The 26,158-nt window shown below is 45.3% G+C and overlaps 1 protein-coding gene across 1 annotated transcript in view; it reads right to left on the reverse strand.

Moving 5' to 3' along the window:
- Positions 1-1,294: 1,294 nt before the first annotated feature.
- The window catches only part of LOC132651912 (ubiquitin-like modifier-activating enzyme 1 Y), a 30,733-nt gene continuing 5,869 nt past the window's right edge, over positions 1,295-26,158 (reverse strand). Inside the window, exons 2-26 of the mRNA XM_060376866.1 lie at positions 23,730-23,821; positions 23,550-23,605; positions 23,297-23,465; positions 23,077-23,211; positions 22,739-22,845; positions 22,440-22,530; positions 21,758-21,890; positions 19,547-19,644; positions 19,306-19,452; positions 19,028-19,204; positions 18,815-18,919; positions 18,646-18,726; positions 18,173-18,328; positions 15,884-16,049; positions 15,449-15,645; positions 12,366-12,430; positions 11,963-12,158; positions 11,302-11,376; positions 11,019-11,208; positions 9,649-9,737; positions 2,690-2,782; positions 2,369-2,560; positions 1,784-1,885; positions 1,583-1,683; positions 1,295-1,430 (exon numbers count right to left, since the gene is read on the reverse strand). Coding sequence (XP_060232849.1) covers positions 1,295-1,430; positions 1,583-1,683; positions 1,784-1,885; positions 2,369-2,560; positions 2,690-2,782; positions 9,649-9,737; positions 11,019-11,208; positions 11,302-11,376; positions 11,963-12,158; positions 12,366-12,430; positions 15,449-15,645; positions 15,884-16,049; positions 18,173-18,328; positions 18,646-18,726; positions 18,815-18,919; positions 19,028-19,204; positions 19,306-19,452; positions 19,547-19,644; positions 21,758-21,890; positions 22,440-22,530; positions 22,739-22,845; positions 23,077-23,211; positions 23,297-23,465; positions 23,550-23,605; positions 23,730-23,821 — 3,149 coding nt within the window. The remainder of the gene's footprint in view (positions 1,431-1,582; positions 1,684-1,783; positions 1,886-2,368; positions 2,561-2,689; positions 2,783-9,648; positions 9,738-11,018; positions 11,209-11,301; positions 11,377-11,962; positions 12,159-12,365; positions 12,431-15,448; positions 15,646-15,883; positions 16,050-18,172; positions 18,329-18,645; positions 18,727-18,814; positions 18,920-19,027; positions 19,205-19,305; positions 19,453-19,546; positions 19,645-21,757; positions 21,891-22,439; positions 22,531-22,738; positions 22,846-23,076; positions 23,212-23,296; positions 23,466-23,549; positions 23,606-23,729; positions 23,822-26,158) is intronic.

A 26,158-nucleotide genomic window follows, 5' to 3' on the forward strand; every position in this document is an offset into this window, starting at 1 on the left:
AGGAAAAGCTATGAGGTGAGGACAGTCTGGGACTAAATGTATCTTACAGGAAGAAAATTTTGTAAGAAAAGAAAAGCTTAGAAAGGCAGAGATATTACAAACACCGAATGAAGAAAGAGAAAATGATAACATATTTACAAATGCATTTTCTCCAGAATTGCTCCAAGACTAGACCCCTAACAGCTTGGAAAACATTACCCGTTGTCATATTTCCACCACGAGAAGAAGTAACAGCCAACCACATCACTACAATGAGCAGAGTTTTCTTTGTAAACCAATCTAACTCTTCACAACGCCTTCCAAGGTAAGTGTAAACAACAAGCCATTCGTGATCAGGAGGTCAGCACTGCAGAAAATAAAGGAATGTAAAATACAGATGAGGGAGCAAGGTATCCGAAATCACACCGCCTCGGGAATGAACACCTTTCCCGAAACCAGGAAAACTGCAAACATTTCAACTCAATACCACAAAGTCACCAGGAGAGTAGGACAGGAGAAAAGTCCTGAGTGAAGCAGAAGCGCCGGAGGGGTGCTTACAAGAGAGAGCACCCCTGGCCTAATGATACCCCTAAATGTCATTATTCAGCTGTCGAAAATAAAAGAGGCACATTTCATGACTGCCTAGCCAACAACAGCAATACCTAAAACTTAGGCAGGCAACTACACATTCAAAAATAATGACACACGCGTTAAGCAGCAATCAACTCTGAGACCCTTATTCCTAATAAGGCACCAACCTCTTACCCCTTTATTTCAGATGAGCAACTGGCAGGAGGGGAAAAAAAATCAAGACTAGAGTCTCTGCTTCATCTGACATCACTACGACTGGTATGTGGCAGGAGAAAAGAAAGGTTATATCAATGTTAGGTAAGCACTGACCTCCACACGATGGCCTTGCTGCCACAGGCTTCATTTCTCCCTAAGCAGAAACAGCAAGAGGAATGTCGGCATCACCCACATTTATGAGTCCAGCTGAAGTTTAACCTTCAGTATTGTTTTTGAATACTGGATAATGCCCATGCTGCTTCTGTGCAGCTGTTCTCTTGTCACCGTTTACCTGACACAGTGTAGAGTAAGGCATCCACAGTTGAGAGTAAGGGCTGCTGCCCTTGCAAGGAGAGGAAGACACACTACCTAAAGCCTGAAAATTTATTATTATGACTTTCAGTTCTAAACAGCGTAAAAAACAAAATCACTAAAAAAAAAACATCTTGGGAACGAGCAAGTCCGGACTCCGGGATCATCCTAACTACAAGGGTTTTGCTGTGGGCTGACAGAACTGAAAGAATGGAGTTCAACGGATGATGTATCGTACATAAGGAACCTCGATGTCCTCTCCACTCTCACTGTTGCAGCACAGCTCAAACACAAGGGTCTTTACACGATGGCCCAGTTTTCGCTTTAACACACGGCTCAAAATCTCTGTCATCCTGAAAATCAGGAAAAGTAAGAGTTAAGAGGGAAGAATAAAAGCCAAGGTCGGGGCAGAGGAGGGGAAAAGAACAGGAAGAATGAGAAGCACACTGGGATGCTGAGAATCCTCTATAAGGCTTCCATCCCACCAGCCCAGAGGCTAACTCACGGCTGATCCAAGCATTCCTTGAGCTTGGTGGCTGGCATAAAGAAGGAATAGAGCATGGATACACCCTGGGACAGCATGGTGATCTCCAGCTTGTGCACTGCCTGCAAAGGTTAGGAGAGATGTGTGAGTGGTGACTGTGAGATGGGACAGTGGTCAGTCAAATGTACACTTACGGCGACTTCAAGGAGGACGGAGCCCTACCTTAAAGTAGTCTAGAAACTGCCTGAGGGTCATCTCCTCTCCGCTGGATTGCAGTCCCTGTACGTCAAAGCGATCCCACAATGTCCACTTCTGATCATAGTACTGGAGGACAAATACACGTGCTAAGGAAGGGGCTAACCCAAGCGCTGTTAACATGTTACAACTGCACTAACCATTGCTCTATTGTCAAACACACCCTTGTAGCATCATCTAACTGTGATCAGGAAGTCTGAATCTTTGTAATGAAAAGGACACACACCCTAAGACCCTGCTTTCTCCCTCCCTCATAGATCCCCATCAAGTATTTTGCCAGCACCCTTCTTGCTCTTTTTCGGTTTTGTCGAAACAGAACCTCGCACTCTAGCAATATCTGGCCTGCCCCACAATCAGGTAGCCTGTGTAGTTGATGAACGGACCAAAGTACCCAAAATTTACCTCAGTGACATAACACCTCATCTCCTGTGAAGGTTAGACATACACACGCGAGCACACTCCCGCTTGCACACGCACACACAGTGCTCATGAACTCATCATCTCCCTGAATGGTAACGTCAACATTTCCTATATTCTTTGTAGGTCCCGCACCTGGTGATAAGTTGGAGCTAGGGGTGCAGAGAAGCTAAAGAAAGGCAGAGCCAAGTTGATGAAACTGTTTTTGTAAGACTCCAGTTGTCGGTGTCCCTGAACCACCTTGTACAGCTCCAGACACACAAGGCCAACTACAGCTGCTGTGGTGGTTGCAATGGCTGGGATGATCTTCCCCGCAATCAGCTTGCTCTGTAAGACAGACAGTGACCAACAGGGATTAGCTACTGTTTAAGAGAAAGCAGGGGGTCTACGGAAGACTCAAAGGAAGGAAAAACAGCTTGGGGCAAGGGTCAATGGCAGGTCACAGACTCCTATTACCTGATGCCGGTCTGCAGGGGAAATGCCGTAGTTTTCAGCCCGGAGGTTGGATGCTGCCACAATGAAATCCATGTGGAAGTTGCTGTCATCATCCTTTTGGGAGTGGAGAAGTAGGACAGTGAATGGCTACTGAGGAGACAACTGTCTCCTCCAGCCACGTGCAATGAATGCAATGACCACAAGAAGTAACTGTGCTGTGTCCTGCAGGTCTTGTTCAAAGCAAAGTTTTTTGGTTTTTGTTTTTTTTTCTTTTTCTTAGAGTGAAATGTAATTGTGGCGTCTCTCTCTAGCTTTTCCTTCTTCAAATCCATTCTAACTATCCTCTTCCCTGCTTGCTCTCTTTAAAAATTATGGCCCCATCTTGGTATGTTTAAAGATAACACCTAAATAGAACCTGCTCAGTCTGTGAGCATTACTTGGATTCCATGATTTCAGGGATGACAACTCGGTACTGAATAAACGCTGGAAAAGAGGGTTTCTCCTACTCTCAGCCTTCCCTCGTTGCCTGCCGTTCTTTGTTTATGAGTGGGGCCCAATAACCGTGCCCTCCCACTCCCCGCTCAGGTATTCAGTGCCTCTAAGGACTCTCTTCAAACACACTCCTATAAGGGAGGCGGGTAGGCTAACTGCAGACCTTCACCTCTCCTTCTGCTCCTCCAAGTCCAGTCCCCGACTATCATCCACAGCTTTGCAGCAGAATACCTGAAGCAGCCTTCTGACCCCCACCTCCTATAGGCCTTCCCCTCCTCATCTCCCTCTCCACATCTAGATCTGAAATCCAGGAGGCCCTCTGGTCTACAGGGAACTATAGGCCTCTCTGGTCCAGGAAACAGGCAGCCTAAATTTAACCAAGTCCTCGTGTCTACCTCAGCTCCTGCAAATCAAAAATTGCAGTCTCAAACCTCGCTCTGTAACAGTCTACTTGTGGCAGCATTCCACACCCACTTCATCTCTATATGTCCTACTGCTCTTCCTCTCCCTACACCCCTAATGGGTTTGTTCTGTCCCCTAATTCCAGCAGGCGTTCCCTGAGAAACCACAGAGCAACCTAGGCAGGGACGTCGGAAAGGGAACTGCAGATCATCACTTCTGCCTCAACTCCTCCAAGTTCAATCCTCTGGTCTCCTCTCGAGCTCTTTAGCAGAGCTAAAGAGCTGTGGTCTCTCCTAACTGTGTGCTCTCGTAACAAGGGCAATGACTATTCAGCTCCTGGTGAAACACTCTGCTTTCCCTCCCTGCAGTAAAGCACAGTTATCACCCCAAGCCCATTCCAATCCTTAAGTCTCAGTTCGCCACACCTTGAAACACATTTTACCTGGAAAACCCAGTCCCACACCTATCAAGACTCCAGAAGATTTTCCTATAGGCCTCACACAGCCTCCACACTCTCCTATAAAATACCAGGGAGAAAGAGAAGCCTATGAACAAAACACCCACCCAGCACAGAGAAGCCTGGGTTTCAGCACCTTGTACACCTAGAATTACAACCCTCCCTATCACAAATGCCTGGAGATTAAAACAAAATCAGTACCATCTGCCTCCATTAAAGCCCACCAACCCCGATACAGCAGGCCCAGCATGTCCACAGCACAAGTAAAAGGTCTTAAAACAGCCTGTTTGAAATGATAAAGGTCCTTAAAGAGGAAATACATCAGACATAAACAAATAAATCTCCTAAAGTAATCTTGGAAGCTGCAAACAGTGGAAGGACACGAATAAAACAGTTCAAGACCTGAGAGCGAAAATACAATCAAAACAGAAAACCCCAACTGATGGAAACCTGGTAATGAAAAATCCAGGAACTTAAACAGAAAATACAGAGGGGACACAGAATACAGGAGGTGGAAGAGAGAATCTCGGGTGGTGAAGATACCATAGAATAAATGAAGCCCACATCAAAGAACATGCTATATCTAAAGAGCTCCTGACACAAAACATCCAGAAAATCCGGGGCACCAAGAAAAGACCACATCTAACAATAGTGGGAATAGAGGAAGGAGAAGAATCCCAGCTCAAAGGCCCAGGATAATTTTCAACAAAATCTCAGAAAAAAATTCCCTACCACAAACAAACAAAGAAACAAATGCCTATCACAGTACAAGAAGCATACAGAACACGAAATAGACTTGAACCAGAAAGAAAGTCCTCTCATCTCCTAATAATCAAAACGCTAAAATATACAGAACAAAGAAAGAATATTAAATGCAGCAAGGGGAAAAGACCAAGTACTAAAGAATGGCTGACTTATTAGACTTATACCTGACTTCTCAAGTCTCCACATGTGTTCGTTCCATGGTGATGGAAGCAGGGACTGTCTCTGTCATGGACTCAGTGGCTGGCTCTTTGATCACCTCCGCCTGAGGGAGAAGCAGCCTTACCAGACCATGGAGGTAGACAACGGAGCCAGTCCTGAGGAGACTTGATAGGCTGGGGTCAGGGGGGAAGGGAAGGAGGACCTCCCCTATCAGTAGACTTGAGGAGGAGCATGGGAAGAGATGAGGAGGAGAAAATGGGACCGGGAGGCAAAGTGGGAGGGGGCTAAAGCTGGGGTACACTATAATTAATAAAACATTAATTTAATGAATAAATATAATTGAAAACCTTTTTAAAGACCACTATTACCACTTAAATCACATGTTGACCTTCACACACTGACAGTGGGAGACTTCAATACCCCTATCACGCCAATGGACTGGTCATCCAGACAAAACCTAGACAGAGAAACGTTGGAGCTGACTGAAGTTAGAAACCAAACAGACTTAACAGATATCTACAGAACATTTCACCCGAACGCGTAAGAGCATACCTTCTTCTAAGACCCCCAAGGAGCCTTAAAAATTGACCATGTGGCCAGACACAAAGAAGTGTCAACAGGTCCAAGAAAATCAAAACAACACTGCACATATCATTTCTGATCACCGTAGATTAAAGCTAGAGATCAACAACAGAAACAACAGAAACCTTACAAACTCATAAAAACTGAGCAAGGCCCTACTGAATGAAAAACAGGTCAAGGCAGAAATTAGAAACAAAACACTTTCTAGCACTGAAGGAAAATGAATATACAGCATGCCCAAACTTAAGGAACACAAGGAAGGCCATTTGAGCAGGAAAGTTCAGAGCACTAAGAGCCTACATTAGAAAGCAAAACAAAAACAGAAAGAAAACTTAAAGAGACGTCATAGTGGCAACTTAGCAGAACACCTGAAAGCTCTAGAAGAAAACGAAGAGCTCACACCAACGATAAGAAATAATCAAACTCAGGGTTAAAAGAAATCAATGAAACAACAGTTCGTTAATGGGGAAAAATCATTAAAGATTGACCAGATCTTTTATAATTTAATTAAAGGGCAGAAAGAGAATATCCAAATTAACAAAAATCCGCAACAAAAAGAGGGCTATGATTACAGACGCAGAAGAAACCTAAAGAATCATAAGGACAATACTTTAAAAACCAGTACTCCAAAAGCCAGGAGCAGTGCTGTACACCTGTCATCCTCCATTCTGGGAGGCAGAGGCAGGGGGACCTCTGTGGGTTCGAGAGCAGCCTCGTCTACAAAGGGAGTCCAGGACAGCCAGGGCTACACAGAGAAGAAACCCTGTCTTGAAAAATCAAAACACAAACAAACACACAAACAAACAGATAGACAGACAGACAGACAAAACCCTGTACTCCACCAAACCGGAAAATAAAAAAAAAAACTGGATAATTTGCTCCTCCATACTTTAGTAACACTTGCCAAAATTAAATAAAAATCAGATAAACAATTTTTAAAGACCTCTACCCTAGAGTGGAATAGAAGCAGCCTTTGAAAGTCTCCCAAACGAACAAAGTCTGGGGCCAGATATTTTAGCACAGGAGTTCACCAGACTTTTTGTTTTGTTTTGTGTTTGTTTTTATTTTTCGAGACAGGGCTTCACTGTGTAGCTTTAGCTGTGCTGGAAATGACTCTGTAGACCAGGCTGGCCTCGAACTCAGAGATCAACCTCCCTCTGCCACCCAAGTGCTGAGAGTAAAAGCATGCTCCACCACCACCACCACGGCTTTCAGAGAAGAGTTAATACCAATCCTCTACAAAAGACAATCAGAACTCTATTGCCCAAGTCCTTTGATGAGATCACAGTTACCCCTGATAATCAAACCACATAAAGACTGGAGGACAAAGAAAGAGAATTACAGACCAATTTCATTTGTGAACATTAATTCAAAGACAGTCAATAAACTGCTTGCAAACCTAATCCAAGAACACTTGGAAAACATCATCCACCATGACCAAGAAGCTTCAACCCAGCGATGCAGGGATGGTTCAATATGTAAAAAACAATAAAAGTGATTCACCATATAAACAAACCAAAATGAGAATATGGGGAGATATGGCTAAAATAATGGTGATGTGAGGGTATGCAGAAACCGAACAAAGTAGAAACTTCCTGAAAGCATTTACAAAAGGGGGTGGGGGCATGCAAGATAGAATGAAATCACCAAATGATGGGAGAGACAAAGTCCCCCCAACTGGCCACCTCTCGTCACAAAAAGAAGCTTCCAGGACTGGGATTGTGTTGCATCTGTCTGAGAAACTGGCCAAAGGGGTCCCAAGGGATCCCCAACTAACCCCAGCTGTTGCCAAGACTACAGGTTGCTCTTTTCAAGCTGACAGCTGAAGAAAAACATCTACACAACTCACTGAACATGGAAATGTCAAACTGGTACCTAGACAGAGCCCTCACCCCTACATTTCACTCTTTGGTACAGGAAGGTTCTCTGCATGCTATCAAAAGAGGAACATAAACATCAAGCCAGTCACAAAGCCTTCATCTACCATAGTGTCCTGCCTGCAACACATACTAGGTTAACACTGACACAAAGACTGGGGGGGTGGGGCAGGGAGGCCAAACGATGACTGACTTGACCTAAGACCCCACCACATGAGATGGAGCCATACCTGACACTGGGTGACTAAGAACCTGACAATAGATACTAAAGAGATGTAGTGAAGAGATCAAATGATACTGGTAAAAGCAAAAACAAAAACATAGTGAAAAATGATTCTTAATGACAGATATTCCACTACATTTATGAATCAATGTTGGTGTCTTATTACACCAACATCCAAAAATCTTCCTTCTTCAGCTGATAGGAACATAGAGACCCACAGCTGGATATTATGCAGAGAGTAAGAGATCTTGGAGCAGCCATCCCTCAATGGGACATCCACATGAAATCCCTCCTCTCTGAGCTCATGAAACCTATGGTAGAGGAGAGAACAGATACCACCAACCTCTTAAAGAAACACACACACACACACACACACACACACACACACACACACACACAGACTTGTATGCACCTCCTAACTCACGATGCGCTGTCTAACCTCTCCCAAACAGGATGTCTGACCTGGAGTGGTTGATTATGCCCAGTGTCACTCCATCAGAGATGAGCTGGAAGAACTTGAGGAAGGGGAAGAATATGATCAACGTAATTTTACATTTGAGAAGTTGTTTTAGTAGAAATAAATAGTCTACTGGTGTTGCCTTTGTTCAGGTCTTGTTTGGGCAGCCACACTGGTGAAATGGAGGGAAGAGGAGCAGAGAGAGGGTAAGAGCAAGAAGGGATGCAGGACAACAACAAAACTAGGCCCTCTAAATCAACTGAGCGAATCTCATATAAACCCTGCACAGGTCCCCTGAGTAAGTATTATGGCTTTCACTTAGTGGGTCTCTGTTTCTTGTGCCTTCCCCTGGGCTCTTTTCCTCTGTCGGTGGTTTGTCTTATCCAGCTCTGAGGTGATAGTTGTTTTATCCTATGTTATTTTGTTGTATTTGTAAAAAAATAAAAAATAAAAAAAAAATTAAAAAAAAATTGATGAATGAGCAAAACCTTTAGGGTCAAGGTTAACAACCAATCTGTCATTTATACCTGCAGGGAACAGGAACATCACTTTTCTCCTGTGGAGTGACAATGGGTATATCAACCATATCAGAGCAGGTCTCCTGTTTAGGAATAGTGGAACAATACCTAGAGGACTGGACAGTCTGTGTGTGCTTTTATTTTGTTAAGAGTTTGGTGGAGAGAGAGAGATAATGCAGACAGTCCTGATGAGACCTGATAGGCGGGTCAGCTGGAAGGACAGGACGACCTGCCTATCAGTGGACTGGGGAAGCAGCATTGGCAGAGAAATGAAAGGAAAGGGTGTTTGGAGGGTGCGAGGGAGGGGGCCACAGCTGGGATACAAACTGAATAAATTGTAATCAATTTAAAAAATGAATTTTTAAAAAGGGTTTGCTGGGACTCTCGCTGTTCTCTCTCTTGAGTGGTGTCTTGTTTTCCTGGTTTTGGAAAGTCTTATTGTTGTACTACATTTCTGTTGTTTTAGAGACAAATCATGGAAGTTGTGGTTGGGAATGATCTAGAAGGACTTGGGGAAGGAGATGAATATAATCAAAGTACATCTAAATGGAAAAAATGTCTATTGGTGTTGCCTTTGCTCAGGTCTTGTTTTGGGAAACTTCACTGTCAATTCTAGGAGACACAATCTCAAAGCAGTAGTGTTTGTTTGTTTGTTTGTTTGTTTGTTGTTTTTAATCAAAGGATATTACATTTTTTAAAACTTGCCTTCCAGTGCAGGACAAGTACTGTAGATGAACATATGAAATACAGACCATTTGGGGTTTGTGGAAATCAAGCCAGGGACTGGGAACCTAGCCAATTCCCAGAATTAGTCAAGTAATGAATCTTAAAAAAGGAGATGTTACCACACCTTTCCTAAACCAGCCTAATTCTTAACGGCATTCAAGCTATTCATTCTTATACTCACAGATCTAACTCTCTCCCTTCATCAAAGCAACTACTCTTTGAAACAGATGGCGACCACTGCAGGCCAACAATGTTTGACCAAAGCCTACTGCTAGGGCTCTGTGCCTACCATGCTAGACGTCCCAAGTAGCCCACCATATACCTTCTCAAAGTCAATGGGGTACATCTTGAATCCACGCAGCTTGTCTGGAGTAGGAAGTGAAATCTTGAGGTTCTCCAGATGGCTGTTATCTGCACAAAGTGAAAGACACCACAATCTCTGGTGAACCCATTGCACTGTCCAAGGTGAAGTCAGGAGTGAGTGGGTGGTGTTCAGGTAAAAGTATTTGAAAAGGAAAGGTATCGTGGAAGATGGAAGAGAAGGAGAGGTGAGAAAACACTTCCCTGCCCAAGGGATACAGGGATGAGGAATACAAACACACAAACACCTGAAGAACCTAAGTGACAAAGATGAACACATCATACAAGCAAGCAGCATGTTCATAATAGATCAAGGGTGGAAGGAAATAAATTAGTTATACGGCAACAAATTAACAGAGAAATATTCACACAGGAGTCTAATAAAGCCGTGACACAGAGAGAAAATTGTAGGAGTACATTAATGCATAGCCATCACACTAAAAAAAAAAAAAATAGATGAGACAGAGAAACACCTGGTATGATTTTGCTTCTCTGTAGTTGTGCTAAGATGGTATAGGGAGTGGTCAAAAAGACTGAAACAAGAAAGTCGACAAATGTCTTCTGAAATGGGGAGGTGGTACAGGATGGTAGGAGCTGTTCGATGGGCATAGGATTTCAGTTTTGAAAGATGAAGATGACGGAGCTGGGAAAAAGTGATTCAGATAACTTCACATAAAGACAGACGTTAGTTAATGGAAAGAAAAGACAGGCAATCCTACAGGGAAGAGAAGCAGAGACTTAAATGAAGGAGGTGAAAGTCTGAAAAGGACATTGTTGGCCAAATACCAGAAGGAGACAACTACTACCTATGGGAAATTGAGTATCAACTGGGGAGATTGGGACAAGACAAGAGACTCTTCAGAGAGGTCAGAAGAGGAGATGGAGCATGACTCCAAGTGGGCTCCAAGTGTGGTGTGCTTCAAGCAAGACACAGAGTGGACACAAACACAGAGAAAAGTGTGAAGTAGATACCTGGGTGGGAAAAGAGACAACCTCTGTTACAAGACAAAGCAGCAGAAGGAGATGGCAGGGAGCATTCAGGTTTTGTTTGCAGGAAATGAATTCAAGAAGAAACAAGAAGGAGAATTCTGTAAAGTAATTCATATAAAGAAAGAATGAACCATTTACATAAACCCATACTGCAGAGAAAGGAGATACAGAAACTTGTTTTCCAAGCATGCACCCTAAAGTACAGACTCAAAGAAGACAGGCCAGGAAAATCGCAGAAACACAGTGAAAAGCATGGCCAGTGGCAAACACCAGAGGGCAGGGAGGCTTACAGGGAGAGGAAACAGACACATGAACCCTGAGCTAACTGCGGAGCTTTCTCACCAAGTGTGGCACTGATGCTCTGCAGCTCCTGCTCAGAAGCAGGGATCCTGATGCCAGACTTGGGAGAAAACTTGGGGACTGGCAGAGACTGTAGGAGTTTGGCCACAGCAGCACAGTCCTGGGATCCTCCTAGTCCGTATGTCTGGGCAAACAGGTTGGCAGCAGCCATCACATAATCCAGATGCAGGGGCTGAAAAGAAAGGCAGGGCAAAGGGTGAGGGTAGAGACAAACTCCCCACCCACCCACCGACCCACCCACCCACCGACCCAGGACAACTTTTACATTGGTTGTGTCAAAGGTGAGCGGATGTGGACAGCGTTTTGGTCCTGACCAAAAGAGTGCCCCAGAGCTCGTAACCTAGGAGAATGCAAAGGATGAAGAGGATGAGGGAGTAGGACACTCACACCATCCTCAGCTCATGAATCCCAGGCCCACCATTCTTGGAAATTCATGATGATCCCAACACACAACAAGACAAAACTTACCACTTTATATGAGGTACAAAACCGAAGGAATACTAAGAAATGCAAACTGATCCTTTCTAAACTCCCAAAAGACATTACCATACCTATTTCACAGACGATGTTCATCAAGACATTACCCATGATGTGACCCAGTGCCAACCACAGTTGGGAACTGGGACCAGAGATTGCTGTATGTGCTTAACTAGAGAACTTTCTCACCTCTGACCACGGCCCTCATGTGACATCAGATGTGACTCAGCCCACAAGTACAGGAAGAAAGGAAACTAAACCCCTTGCTTGTCACACAGGGAGAAGGAAAACACAAGTGCTTGCCCAAAGTACTGGCCTAAACCCTGCCTTGGGGTGCCCATGGCAGTTAAGCTGCCTGGAAGAAGCCATGGATAGTCATATATTGGACAGTAAGCATCCAATTTCCTGGAAATGTATTCAGCCCAATACACCCAGGGGGTAGAGAATACCTGGTCTGGAGGGAAGTTATGCAGCAACTGCTGGATGTTGTCAGAATACTGGGTGTGCCAGTGCCGGTAGGCCCAAGTCACACAGTCGGCCCAAGTACGTGGCCTCTGCAGGACCAGGCTGCGCTGTACAGCCTCCAGGACTTCCACAGGCTGGGTGCCTGCTAGCTGCAATGTTCGCTTCATGAATGTGGGGTCCCTGCCCAATGCAAACAGCTGGATTACATCAGGGGCCTAAAAGTAAGGTTTCTGGACTAGCCTATTTCTCCATGGAAAAGGCGACCCTGACCACCTCCCAGCACCTCCACCAGCACCAGGCTCAATCGACCATCTAACTCATCTCCTCTGCCTGAGTTGAGCAGATAGCATACCTTTGTTGGTTGGCAAGACAGTGTCTGGGACTTACGTGATATATTGGTTAACGTTTTCTGCTGACTGCTTGAAGAGCCCTTCAAACTCATTGCGAGCCCACTACAGACAGAGCACACAAATGTCATGTGCTTGTCAGCAATGCCCAACAAAATAGCGTTCTAGACACATTAGTGACTACTAGTTAGTAGAGCTTGCTCTGGGTGAAGACAGCATTCAACCTCTTGAATGAGGGGACCCACCTTCTCCAGAGCTTTCAACACCAATCTTAACACCTGTGGCCATTCTTTGCAGCCACTTATGTTATGTGTGAGACACTAGAAAGTTCATGGCAATACAGGTGTGATATGCTGGGATTTAAGAGAGATAGACAAAAAAAAAAAAAAAAAAAAAAAAAAAAAAAAAAAAAAGAACAACAACAACAACAACAACTCACATTAGAAGAAGAATGATCCACAAGCAGTTACTTAGGTTTGGGCAGAACAGTACCCATGACTCAACAGACACTGTCTACTCACCAAGGTTTCTGAGAGCTAGGACAAATTGCTGAAATGGCCTGAGACATCTATGTAGACACTGCACATATAGGTTCTGAATTCTAACTCTCACACACAATCCCCTGCTTTTATGACCCACTGCAGAAGAATAAACACCACTGCACACATCTGAATTTTAACTCTGTGATGTAACGATAGCATGAGCAGGCATCAAAGTTAGTGAATGAGTACATACCATACCACATGACTGACTACAATGGCAACCGCATACCCAACACTAAGCACTTTACCAAAGCTTATTGATAAGTGCTTTAATCACCCCCTGAGGTAGATATTACTTCAATGCACATTATCTCTGATAGGGATGCACATTTTTGCAGATAAGCAATCTGAGGATCTGGGAGGGAGCCTGCAAAGTACCTGAACACTGTCTAAGCAAGTTTTCTGATTCTCTGTCTGCTGTGAAGACCCAGGGAACCATTCCATAACCTCTAGCAAGAAAACGGACATGGTTCCCTCAGCATTGGGTTTCTTCCGAACAGGGACAACCAGTCTCTTTGGGTGCTTTGGGGCCCGCATTGCTGTCTGGGACGGTTGAGCCGTGTGCACAGGCAGGCATGGCTACACAACTCTACCGTACTCACCTAAAAACAAAAAAGTCATGAAATTTGCAGGCAAATAGATGAAACCAGGAGAGATCATCCTGAGTGAGGTAACCCAGAAACAGAAAGACAGGCATGGTCAACACTCACTAATAAGTGGATTCAGCCATGTAATATAGGACAACCATCTACAGACCTAAAGAACCCAAACACCAAGAAGGACCCTAGGGAGGATGCTTAAATCGCGTTCAGAATGCCAAACAGGATAGACACCAGTGGAAGAAAGGAAACAGGATGGGAGTCTACAATAGAGGGTCCTCTGAAAGAATCCACTCAATGGAGGAATGAAGCAGATGCCAATTTTGGGCAGAACAGAGGGTGTCTTAGAGAGAAAGAGAGGTAGGATTACAGGGACATGGGGGGGGGGTGGGAATGGACAGGAGCACCACACAGAGACCTAAAAACTCAAAGATCTGAGCCCAGGGGTTCCTGCAGAGACTAATGCACCAGCAGGGGACCATTCATGGAGAGGGCCTAGACCCCCTGCTCAGATGTGGCCAACTGACAGCTCAGTCTCCCTGTGGATCCCTGAATGAGTGGAGCAGGGACTGCCCCTATCATGAACTCAGTCGAATGCTCTCTGATTACTTGCCCCTGGTGATGTAGCCTTGTCAGGCCACAGAGGAAGAGGATCCAAGCAGTCCTGATGAGACTTTACAGGGTATGGACAGGGGGCAATAGTGGAGAACTCCCCCTTTCAGTGGACTAGGGGAAGAGGGGAAGAGCGAGGGAGGGTTAGACTTGGGGGGACTGAATAGGGGGCTTCCACTGGGATACATAATGGATAAACTGTGAAGAAAAATATAAAAATTAAAAGAAATAGGACATGATAATGCAGCTGGACCTTTCCACAGCCTACTCCTTCCTGATCGCCAACTCCTTAGCACAGCCTCAGTGGTACTACACTGAGCCTATGACCAAACAGAAACAAAAACATCCTCTCAGCCCTGGGCTCTGGGTTTGGTTTCCACTGGACAGCATTCACTCTGTCCAGCCAGATGGCTCACAAGATTATGTACTTGACTACACAGGCAGAAGCAACACTGACTAACCAGCTGTTTAACAGACTTTGGGTAAGCGTTAAACAAACCAAAAATGCACTCACTATCAAAGGTAATTTTTCTAAATTACCTGCAGAGTCAACATTAGCTGGTTTGTGTAGCAGAAAGCATTGTTTATACAGGCCGTTCTCACTCTTCAGATCATGTCCAATGACCTTCCTGTACCTCTTTCAAAAATGAAAAGCTTAAGGTTCTTTAATTTTTGAACTTGAGATAGTTTTTTCACACAATATATTTTTATTGTATTTTTGACTTCTGCCAAGGCCTCCGAGACTCCCTCCCTGCCTAACCCATGTGGTATCTCTCAAGAAAACACAATAAAAGTAAAAACCCAGAGAAGTAAAGGGACAGAAACCCATTTGCAAGAGAAGAAATACCAAAACAGAAGCGAGCAAGAAAAACAAGAAGGCCATGTGGCCACCTACTCCTAGGCATGGGGCCTACCCTGAAATGTGCTTGATAGACCCAGTAACAGTCCATTGTAGACAACGATTTTTCCCTTTCTGAGCAGGTTTCACTCTTCCTGCTCAGAGGCAGGACAATGTATGGACTTCTTCTTTGTGCTGGGATTTTGCTTGGTTTGAACTTGTGCAATCTTGCGAGTGCTGTCAACAGAGGTGGAGGACACCAAAGGAACACCTGCTAGATATACATCACCTATGGGCTAATACAGGTAAGTAAGACCTCAGAGACTGTGACAGCACACCCAGGATGTGCAAAAAGGTAGAGTTCTTTTTAAATGAAAGGATTCACTGACAGGTTCTCTGGCAGTAGGTATACAGCCACAGGATGTATTCCAGACACAGAAACACACAGGAAACTGTAATCTGCAGCACGAGACAGAAAAAGGCGGAATGACTTAACCCTTCCAAGCCTCCCATTTCTCCCAAAGATGTTCACCTGCAGGGTGTGCTCAATGGCATTGGGGAAGTTCTTCAGTGTGCAGATAGGGATATATTTCTCAGGTGGGTCCTGGCTAGAGCTGTAAGATTCTGTCAAGAAGGGAACAACCACCTGCACGTTGCCCTTGGTGCCCAGTGTGCCTGATTCCAGCAGAGGCTTACGGTAGTACACACAACGGCAGTCCATGTACAAACCTTCGGCGAGATGGGGAGAAATGGAAGATAAGCAGCAAGAATGTTTGGATACGGTAGGACCACAGGCCAGCCTGGTCTACAGAGTGAGTTACAGGACAGCCCAGGCTACACAGAGAAACTCAGTCTCAAAACCCCAAGACAAGGCAGCAACACAAGCAACACACACACACACACACACACACACACACACACACACACACACTACCCTGCTCTTGTCCTCATAAAGCTGCAAACTTACGGGCATCCACATTGTCCAGGGCATTGGCCACACCATCAATGTTTTGGAAGAAGTCATCATCATACACGTGTTCTGTCTCAGGGCCTACTCGATTCTGGTGGCTGAACACCGTGATGTGTGGGTTTATGTTTCGCACTGCTGCAGCAGCAGTCTCAGACTTTAACTTCTGGGTGAGAATATGGAAAAAGGAGCTGATTCCCATATACCCACAAAACAAAATGTCACAGAGATATCCTGAGATTTATCTCCAGAAGGGCAAAAGAAGGCTCAAGGTGAACCAGGCTCCAATCGTGTCAGCCCCAAGGGATACTTCAAAGGAGATTACGGACCACAGGATGCTCTTTTATGACAGCTATATTCTCAGATCTCTATGGCTTAAGGATTATAAAGGAAGTTTGGGACCACAGAATATTTTGAGTCTTGTGAAATAGGTATTTCCTTAGCTTGTACATTCTCTGAGTCTCTCTCTCCCCCTCTCTCTGGGTGTGGTTTACACTTGAATGCAAGTGTCCTCAAGTCAGAAGGTGAGTAGAAAGAAAAACTGAAACAAGACACGAGGTCAGAATGAGCTAATAGCTACTGTATTTTCAGTTAATGGCATCAGGAGTAACCCAAATAGAAACACAGACAGAGTGAGTTATGTTCTACTTCTCCAACAGCTCCTCTGGTTCCACTTTCACTTGTGGCCTCCTCCACTTGGACTCTCTAATCTTTAAATACCACACAGCCCAATATCATCTTTCCTCAGGCTACTGCAAACCTGGCGCGGTCAACTGTTTGCTTTCATACCCTGTTTCATCACGGAAATGCCAATTTCCCTACGAGAAAATTCTTCCTAAGCACTGAACACCAGCACCCCCGGTATTTCCAAAAGCTAACTTCTCTGTTTCTACTTCTCTTACACACGTCTGGCATCCTAACATTAACCATACGCCACATATTCATAAGACATATTCATATTCATAGGACAGTCTCCAAAAGAGCCTCTTGGGATTTAGGTCATATGAACCACAACTTCCCATGTTAGAATTTTAAGCAGAATATTTAAAAGCACTAATAAGCATTTATCGTGAAAACACTTCCAGCATAGAATTCCTGAGGAGTCACAGCATATTCAGATTTTTCTAAGTATGTTTCAGGTGATGTCCTCTCTTCTGACACCTATTGTTTGTTGGTTTCTTTGGTCGGTTGGTTTTGGAGACAGGTCTCTCTCTGTGTAGCCCTGACTGTCCTGGAATTCACTCTGTTACAGCGGGCCAGTGTCTGCCTCCCGAGTGCTGGCATTAAAGGCGTGTACACCGCCACACCACACCTGAAAATACAGCTATATTTTTATATCCATGGCACTCCTACATCTGTTTTTAGGTGCAGCTTTAAAAAAGTTTATGAAGGAGAGCGGGGAAAACAGAGTATTCTCTTGAAGTGTTTTATTTTGTTTTAAAGATTCTGTTTTAGTTTTTGTTTAGTGCATGTTAACCATGACAGGCTATCTTTCGCTTCTTGTATTTGCTGTGCAGCCCAGGCTTGTCCTAATTTCTGGCTTCAGCCTCCCACTTATGGCAGTCTTTGCTAGAGACTGCAAAAGCTGCAATAGCTAACTCTGATTTGATTTTTTGTTGTTGTTGTTGTTGTTGTTATTTTTGTTTGTTTGTTTTAGTTACCACAGACTAGTCATCTGGAAAACAGCTTCACTGAACTAACAAAGGCTCCCAGAAAGTATGGAAGAAACTTGTCCTTTCCACTGGCAGAACGAGCTGGGTGAGGGAAGACAAACAGTATTCAATACCACTTAAGTAATCTCTGAGTCGTGTAGACTCAGTGTTACAGAGAGAGGAGATCAAAATGCACTCAGGAAGTTTCTCCCTTGTTCCAAACCTTCCCATCACAGAGGGCCACGAACATTCCTTACCTCAGTTTTCTAAATCAAGAGTCTAGAATGCTTAGTGTGAAATGAAGCCAAGGAAAGGTGGACTATGAGCAAGTCGAGGTCGTACTGACCTGTACGGAATCCACAATCATGCCTCTATTAACCCACTTCTCACAATGTCACATCTGCCTTGAAGAAACATCCAAGCTTGGGTGGAGAGGGAAAACCAGGCAAAGGAAGGAATAGGACAGGAAATAACATCAACTGAACTCGTTCCAGAATGACTGAAATACAGGAAGGAAGTAAAGAAAAGGGCAGAAACTAAAGAAAGCAGAAACGTGTAAACCACTTGGATCAGAATCAAAGAGATGAGAGAAAGACATGCCATCCCATCCCATCCCATCCCATCCCATCCCACTCACGGTGACATCCCAGGGACGGAAGAGAAACTGACGGTTCAGGTTTGACTTCTCAATGGTGTCCATATCTGTAACTGTGATTTCTCCATCCTCTCCACAGCCAAGGCCAATCATGGCAAAGTTCTTGAGCAGCTCACAACCGATGGCACCTGCACCCACCTAAAAGTTGGTAAACAGTCTGATCTGAGTGAATAATGGTGGCACACGGTAAGCCACTCCTTATTCCCATAAGAAAACAACAAGAGAACACAAGACTGTGCAGTACCAAACGTTCAAGGCACAGGGCTGGAAAACTCCTCTGCGTGACTGAGGGAGGAGGAGGAGGAAACACAGAATCATGTAGCCTTTCCTTGACCAACCAAAACACAGAAGAGGTGATGTGATCAGGACATGAAAACCAAAAGATCCCTCCCCAAAAAGGATCAGGGTGAGAGAGATGCTGGAGAGGGTGGAGGGAAGCCATTAGTGTCAACTACCAGGAAGTACTTCTGCTTGCCAAGCTTCTCTTGTAGGTCTGATCCAAACACAGCCACTTGCCCATCGTAACGGTTCTGACGCTGGATTTATGTGGATGAATAGAGACTGGTTACAGAGAGCCTTCCCTCAAGAGGTTCCCAAAGTTTCCCTTTGTTCCCAACAACCTACCGGCACGCACTTTTCTTCCATGAAGGCCACTCTGTGCTCTGGGAGACATTCAAGGGCATCAAAGTACAGCCACTGCCTAATGGGCATAAACTTTCCAGAACAAGCCTGGGGAAGGAGTGCTGTCAGTAGCCAAACTGGAAGTGACAGGGACTGAAAGGCAGTCATGGAATCGGATGCACACAGCAGTCCATACCCTTTCCCACTCATGCTAACCTTCATGACCTCCTGGGCAGCCAAGCCACCAATGAAGGCATTCATGGGTGCCAGATCCCCAGCAGCTACATAAGACAACTTCCGGATGAGGTCTATGTCCAGGCAATCCTGCTGAACTGCTGGCAAAGCTTGAGCATTCACAGCTTGCGCTAAGGTCACCACTTCTGCAGCATCCTCCTGGTCGGACCCAGAGAGAATCCATCATGCCCTACTGGAGGTAAAACAGGCACAGGGAATAGACAAATCTGGGGTTCCTGGCTGGCTTCCCACTCACTTACCTCATTATGGGGTCGAGGCGGCCTGCTGTGTTGAGTACAGAACTGATGCAGGGCCTGGAAGCCAATGTGCAGCTGAGCAGGGCGACAACACTTAGCAAAATCTGTTACCACAAAATCTGGCTCTGCCAAGGAGGCAAGTAGGGGTTTCTGTAGACGATGGAGCATTGACACCAGATGTGAACAACCTACAAATCTCCAAAGCACTCCTTCATGCACCCATGGCCCCTCCCCAACTACTCACAAAACTGATCTTCCGAGATACTTTCACTTGACTGACAATGCCTCCACGGATGTACTCAGAGAAGCTGGTGATATCACAGATACTAAAGGTATAGGGACCTGAAAGATGAAAAAGATGGAGAGGACTGCCAGCCCATGCAGTGCCCATCTGCTGTCCTAAGACCAAGTACAAAAACCAAGCCTAAGACACAGCAGCCTTTTTTTTTATTTTATTTTATTATTTTTATTTTTTTATTTATTTCAAGCATGCTGTACTCAAGACATGGAAAAGAAAACAAAACACTCCCAAAGTCACAGGAGTATACAAGTCTTATCCCAGCACTTCAGAAGTCACCTCAAGGGGATTCAGAGTACAAAAACAGCCAGTTCAAAGTGTGCACATAGCAGGCAGAATACAACAAACTCACTAATACCATGAAAGGAAAGTACCACCAAGTCTGGCTTCTGTTTCAAGTTCTGTCCAAGATTTAGTTCAGTGGTTGAGAGTGCTTCCTGCTCCACAAAGACAGGAGTTTGGTTAATTTCCAGCACCTACCCCATACAGCTCACAACTGTCTGTAGCTCTCACTGCAGGGCATCCCGGAACACATACACACACAAATTCAAAACAAGAGAAAAAAAAATCTACTTGTCCCTCTCCCAAGCTTTATGTACTACCTCTGTAAAGACACAAGCCACAGGGCCTAACTTTTCTTACAGGGGTTCTGGGGGATCAAACTCTCCAGAACACTTACACAAACCAAGAACTTTACCAACTATACCAATGTTCACCATAGTGAGAACTGCTATACCAATGTTCTCTACGCTAGACTATGTTTCAATGTTAGTTAGGGAATAACAAGAAAAAAAATGTGTTCATGTTCAAAAACAAGGAATTTTTCTTCCGTTATTTCTTGATTTGGAGACAAGGGTTCACATAGCCCAAGATGGCCTATTGCTCTATAACTAAGGCTGACCTTCAACTCCTAATCCTTCTGAATCCACCTCCTCAGTGCCAGAATTACGTCAGGTGCATGACGTCATCCACAGTGGTACAGAGTTTCCCTTTCTTACGAATCATTTCTATGAGCAGGGACCCTGGGGTGGAGGGCTACATACAAAACAACTTTTAAGAGTCTTCACAGTCCTTTCCATCACTGCTCAGTTTCCGCCATGAAGAAAGGCTTCCTATAAGCATCACCTCGAGTACTCAGAATCACACTCATCCAGGTCTGGACAATACAAAGGAGTTGAGGCCCAAGGTTAAGAAGATTAATCCAGAATAAAGTTCAGCATGCCAGTACAACTGGAGCCAACATCAAAGATGTAAGACTCACAAGTATCTTGCATCTATCAAACAGTATCAAACACCATGCGTCTCTTGACGGTGGTTGTTGACACACCTCACTTCATTTAGGTTTCCCCAAGTTTCTTAACCTATTCCCTCTACAGAAGCTTTATTAGTCTCACAAGTCTTTGCTGGGATGCACTGAATGTGGCTAACTGCATACACAAATTTCTGTACTATAGATTCTTAACATCACGACCATACAAGCCTTCAGAAACTTTCTCAGTGAAGCAGGTTCGATGACTGAGATGTGAGCCCTCAGGACTCCTCTGCCCCTGACGCCCACTGAAGCTGCAGTGGTCACCTGTGTGCCATCCGGACTGCACAACGTGGCTATTCTAAATTCAGACTCGGCACCAACACTTAGAGAGGCAATGCTCTTGCAAACTGAGCAGTCTTTCCAGAACCCAGCTTACTGATCTTACCTCACAGAAAGGACGTAGTCGCCTAGTCCTTTCATAGCTTAAGGAGAAAATTAAGCTGTCTAAACTACAACCAATAGAGGGAAAAGTCAAGAGGGAATAAACCAACAGCCAAAAGGGAATAAACCCACAGTCACTGGGCTGTTTAACAATAAGCAATGCACTTCACACACACAGGCACACACACACAGGCACGCATACTCCCCCCCACACACACACAGAATGAGAGATGATGCAGTGGGGATGGAGAGACACAAGTTAAAAGGCTCTGTTTCATCAGGGCATGGTGGCTCATGGCTTTACTCCCAGCACTCAGGAGGCAGAGGCAAGTGGACTCTTCTGAGACCACTTTTACAAGTTGCAGAGTGACCTCTTGGCTCCTCAGACAGCCAATATCACAGAGCCATTCTTCCCTTTATTCTTTGCTATCACTTCTCACCCTCCTTCCCCAGGCTTGCCGTACCCAGAACTTTGATCTCTATGGGACCAATGCCATTCAGTTCACTCATGCCCTGAACTTCTGTGAAAGAGACAAAGTCGCCACTCTCAAATCCGTGCCGTGATTCCTCCAAACAGGTGACAAGCCCTGGATTTTCCTGGTTGAGGAAAGAAAAAAGAGTTAGCTTTAAGCCTAGCACAGTGTGGCATGCTTACAGTAGTACCACCACCGTGGAAGCTGAGGCAGAACCCCAACCTGAATTCAAAGCTAGTCTTAAGTACGTTCCTGAGAACATCTCAAAGGCAGACGCAAAAACCAGCACGACCCACAAACAAACAAAAACACAAAAAACACCAAGGATTTACAGTCAAGCACAGGTTGCCAGCAGGTAAGGGCAACTACTAGTTAGAGGTGCTTGATTTACCTCAGGGATAGGCTGCTCACCTAATTAGTGGGCAGATCCCACATTCAACAGTCAGACAGAGGTAGGGGAAGAAAAAAAAGGGGAGGGGAGACAGGAAAATAAGAAAAAAAATGAGGGAGTAAGAAAGGAAAAGAAAACATCAAGAACACAGAAAGATGAGAAAGGAAGGAGTGCAGGCTGCAGAAAGAACGGGGAGAAGCAGAGAACAAGAAAAGGAGAGGAAAGAGGAAGAACAACTGCTGTCTACCTCTGACTGAGATCCTATGCAGCTGGCCTCCTTACCTTGGTGATCATTGCAACCATGGCGCTGAGTGGCTGTTCCCCATTTGAATCAGTGAGAATCATTTCCTCTCCAAAGTCACAGAACAGTTGTCTAGGGAGGGAGGCGACAGGCGTGGTGCTTTGGACCAAGCACAGGGCCTTCCAGCACTTTAAGGTACTGGAACAGATCCTACACCCCTCAGACCACTCAAGAGAAATAAAAAAGCATTTCAAATCTGGTTGGTGGAGGAGAACATGAAGGTTTGGGGGACTCTTCGCCTAGCTGGCAGAAGTTAGACAACAAAGAGGCAAGCACTCACCCCACCAGGCCCCGAGTGTCTGCTACCACCAGCTTGATTCCATGGCTATGGCAGAATTCACCCACCTGCAGCTGATATTCCAAAGGAGCACTGGTAAGAACCACCACCTGTAAAGACCAAGAGGCTCACGCTCTGACAAGGGCTCGGGAATTATGTATGCAGGTGCTGTGCTTCAGATGTCACTGTAACACAGCCCCCTTCTACAAAAGAATCTGCCCCTCTGGGGAGCTCTAAGTGCCACCTACCCCACCTCATTTTCCAGGACAAAAAACCAGTCATACTGCCACAGCCGAAATGACAGCAAAGATGAAAGAATAAGGCAGGAGGCAGGAGGGTACCTGAAAACCAGTAAGGAAGCTCCCATTTAAGGGTCCAGTGTAGGCGTGCACAGGCACGTAACTGTTGAGTTCGGCAAGGCGCGGCTGGGATATCTCAGCTCGGTTTTTGCCAATATCTTCTTCACGCAGGTAGAACTATAAAGTCGGTGTGGAAAGATAGGACTGAAACATATGCAGTGCACATGCTGGCGCCTAGGCAAGGAGAAACAAAAAGAGATACCTGGGAAGACAGATCAGCCCACTGGGCAGTACCCTGGTCATGGAGAGTGACAGCCTTAACCCCACCAAGGATGATATTTTTGGCAATTTCCACACCCAGGCCCTGCAGGCCTGATATCAGCACACTGGAAGCCTGGAGATGCTTCATCGCCTCATGACCTAGCACATACCTGTCAACAAAGAACTCTAGGTTACAGTTTGGCCCACTCTGTGCCTCCTCCCAATCTCCACTTCCCATCCTGGACACCACTCACAGCTGACGAGAGTAAAGGCTTTCATCTATGTCCATTTCCTTGTTTTTCGACATTGCCTGAAGACGAGCACAGAGTTCCAGCGGAGATAAAATGGTAATGGAACTTAAGATATATGAAAAGACAGTGGTGCTTTACCACTCCCTCCTCTTGTTTCCATCTTGACAGGAGCCACATACTCACCTTGGTTGGCCCTGGGGGTATTTCACACAAAGTAGAATAGGCAGGAGACCAATTAGAATCCAGCTTAGAGTCTGGCCCAGACACTCTTGTGACTCCCGGACATCTGAAGAAACAGGAAACATATCACAGCTGAGGTACATGTGTGGCAGGGACTTTCTGCTGGTATCCCTTCATAGAGGTTGACACCAGCACTGCTATCTTAAGAGATACCGTAGGCCAAACGGCCAGCATCTAAGCAGTAGATATTCTGACAGTTCACATTCCAAAAAAATCCAGTGCTTAGACACTGGTTACACCTGAATTCTGCCTGGGCTTCTCCAAACAATAAAACTGAATCCCACTTTTGAGAGTAGAGGTCAGTTAGCGGCCCCAGGAAAGTTCATGAGGCCAATGCACACTTTCAAGGGAACGTTAAGAATTTCTAAGGCTCTGGCACAATTTTTTTGTAATAGGTTGGCTCTAAATGCCCACAGTTTCTATTTTGTGTCTTTAATCTTTAGTAGTTTTATCTGGAAGGTACTAAGGGTAACCTGAAGAGGGTGCTGAGACCTTTAAAACTGGAGGCTATTCCACAAAAAGTACATGCACCACATTTCTTCAATACAATGTGCAGTTTTAAGGCCGGGTGATCACGAGAGACAAATAAGATAGTAAAAGCCAGATGCTGGGTCTAATTGTGCACTTACATAAAACATCTGCTCTGAGGACTCTCTCCAGAGTCACATGTAGACTCTAGCTCTCTAAATAGGTGCAAAAGGAATCTTACTGAAACTGTTAGGCTGGATCTGTTGGGTAGGTGACTTGGACAGTGATTCAAGCCCACCTGATTCCCTTCTCCTTTCTAGAGCTTCCAGGGGAATCCAGGAATTGTTTCTGAAGGAAAAAAATTGAGCAACTCCTAGGGCAACTGAGTGCCAAACGGACTGTGCAGGCATCTGACCTCTTTCAGAATGCAGGAACACAACGCAGAGTTCCGGACTTTTGGGTTTATTTCCACCCGAATTAAATTAACTTTACCACTTAAGGTAAATGAGGCTGGAATGTCACAACCAGTTCTTCTCAGGTGACCAAACACATTTCTGGCCTTTAGAGGAGCATCTGATACCGGTGCACTAGATACCCAAAACAACAAGGCACATTTTATAAAATACTAAGTCTTGTGCAGGATGAAGTTGTGAAAGTGAAGCCTAAGACTGTTTGAAAGACTGTGTTTTAGTTTGACTATCCGAGGCCCCAGATTCTATGTACGGGCAAAAAGCTGAAAAAGAAAAGGAAGGTAGGGAGGGACGGAGGGAGGGAGGGAGGGAGGGACGGACGGAGGGAGGGACGGACAGACGGAGGGAGAGACGGATGGATGGAGGGAGGGAGGGACGGAGGAAGGGAGGCACAGAGGAAGGGAAAGAAAGAAGGAAGGAAGGAAGGAAGGAAGGAAGGAAGGAAGGAAGGAAGGAAAGGAAAGGAAGAAAGAAAGAAAGAGAGAGAAGAAAGAAAAAAGAAAAAAAAGGACAGGACCACCTCCAGTCCGCAGACACTAATACCAGGATAAGGAAATGGAACTGTGCTATGCAAATGGCTCTGCTTCCCTACTTTCTAATTAGCTCCAAAGGCGAAAGCTCAACTGTCTGTGCCCTGGTCCAAGGGCTCCCGAGGCCTCTACGACCGACCGAGGTACAGACTGTTACCAATGCTGGCGCCTGACTGCGGTCCCTGCCACTCTCTTAGTCCTTCCTCTTCCCGGAGACTCGGCTCCAAACCGTTGCTGCCTCCACTTTGAGGTCCCCGGCCAGCAGCGGGTTGAGGAGCACCTTCCACACAACGGGCACGTCCTTCTCCTGGGCCAGGAAACAAGATGGTGCCTGCCCAGCCGGAAGAGAGAAACGTGGTCCACGCCCAGTCACGAATCATTTATGACGTAGTCAGATGCCAGAAATGAATATGCAAGAGGAAGGCGGAGTGAATGCCGTCCGGTTTCCAAGCCTGAGCTCTCTGAGACAATGCAGCAACAAACAGAAAGGGTGAATGCTCCTCCTGGAAGCGTCACATGAAATTAAAGGGAAATCTGCTGGAAAATGCTTACAGTGCAGGAAGGCAAGAGAACATTACAGCTGAACAGAACATAGAACATGCCTTGAAGGTTTAAGCTCTTCGTCGTCGTCACTTGTCAGTGCTGTGGGATTTTCCACTACTCCCCAGTAATAATACGTTATACCGCATAAGAGACCGCGTTTCCTCATCTTTTGAACAGAAAACAGCTATGGGCGTCAGAATGGCTTCTTAAATATGACTTGCACCTTTAAAAGAGAAGCTGAGAAGATGTAAGCCTGCCACGATGCGAGGGGAGACTATTGACTGGTACACTGAAGACACGAAATGAAAAACAAACTATTGGTGTGTTATTGCACAGTGAAATCCTGAACACGTAATTAAAA

This window comes from Meriones unguiculatus (genome assembly GCF_030254825.1).
Source record: "Meriones unguiculatus strain TT.TT164.6M chromosome Y unlocalized genomic scaffold, Bangor_MerUng_6.1 ChrY_unordered_Scaffold_35, whole genome shotgun sequence".
Lineage (NCBI taxonomy): Eukaryota > Metazoa > Chordata > Mammalia > Rodentia > Muridae > Meriones > Meriones unguiculatus.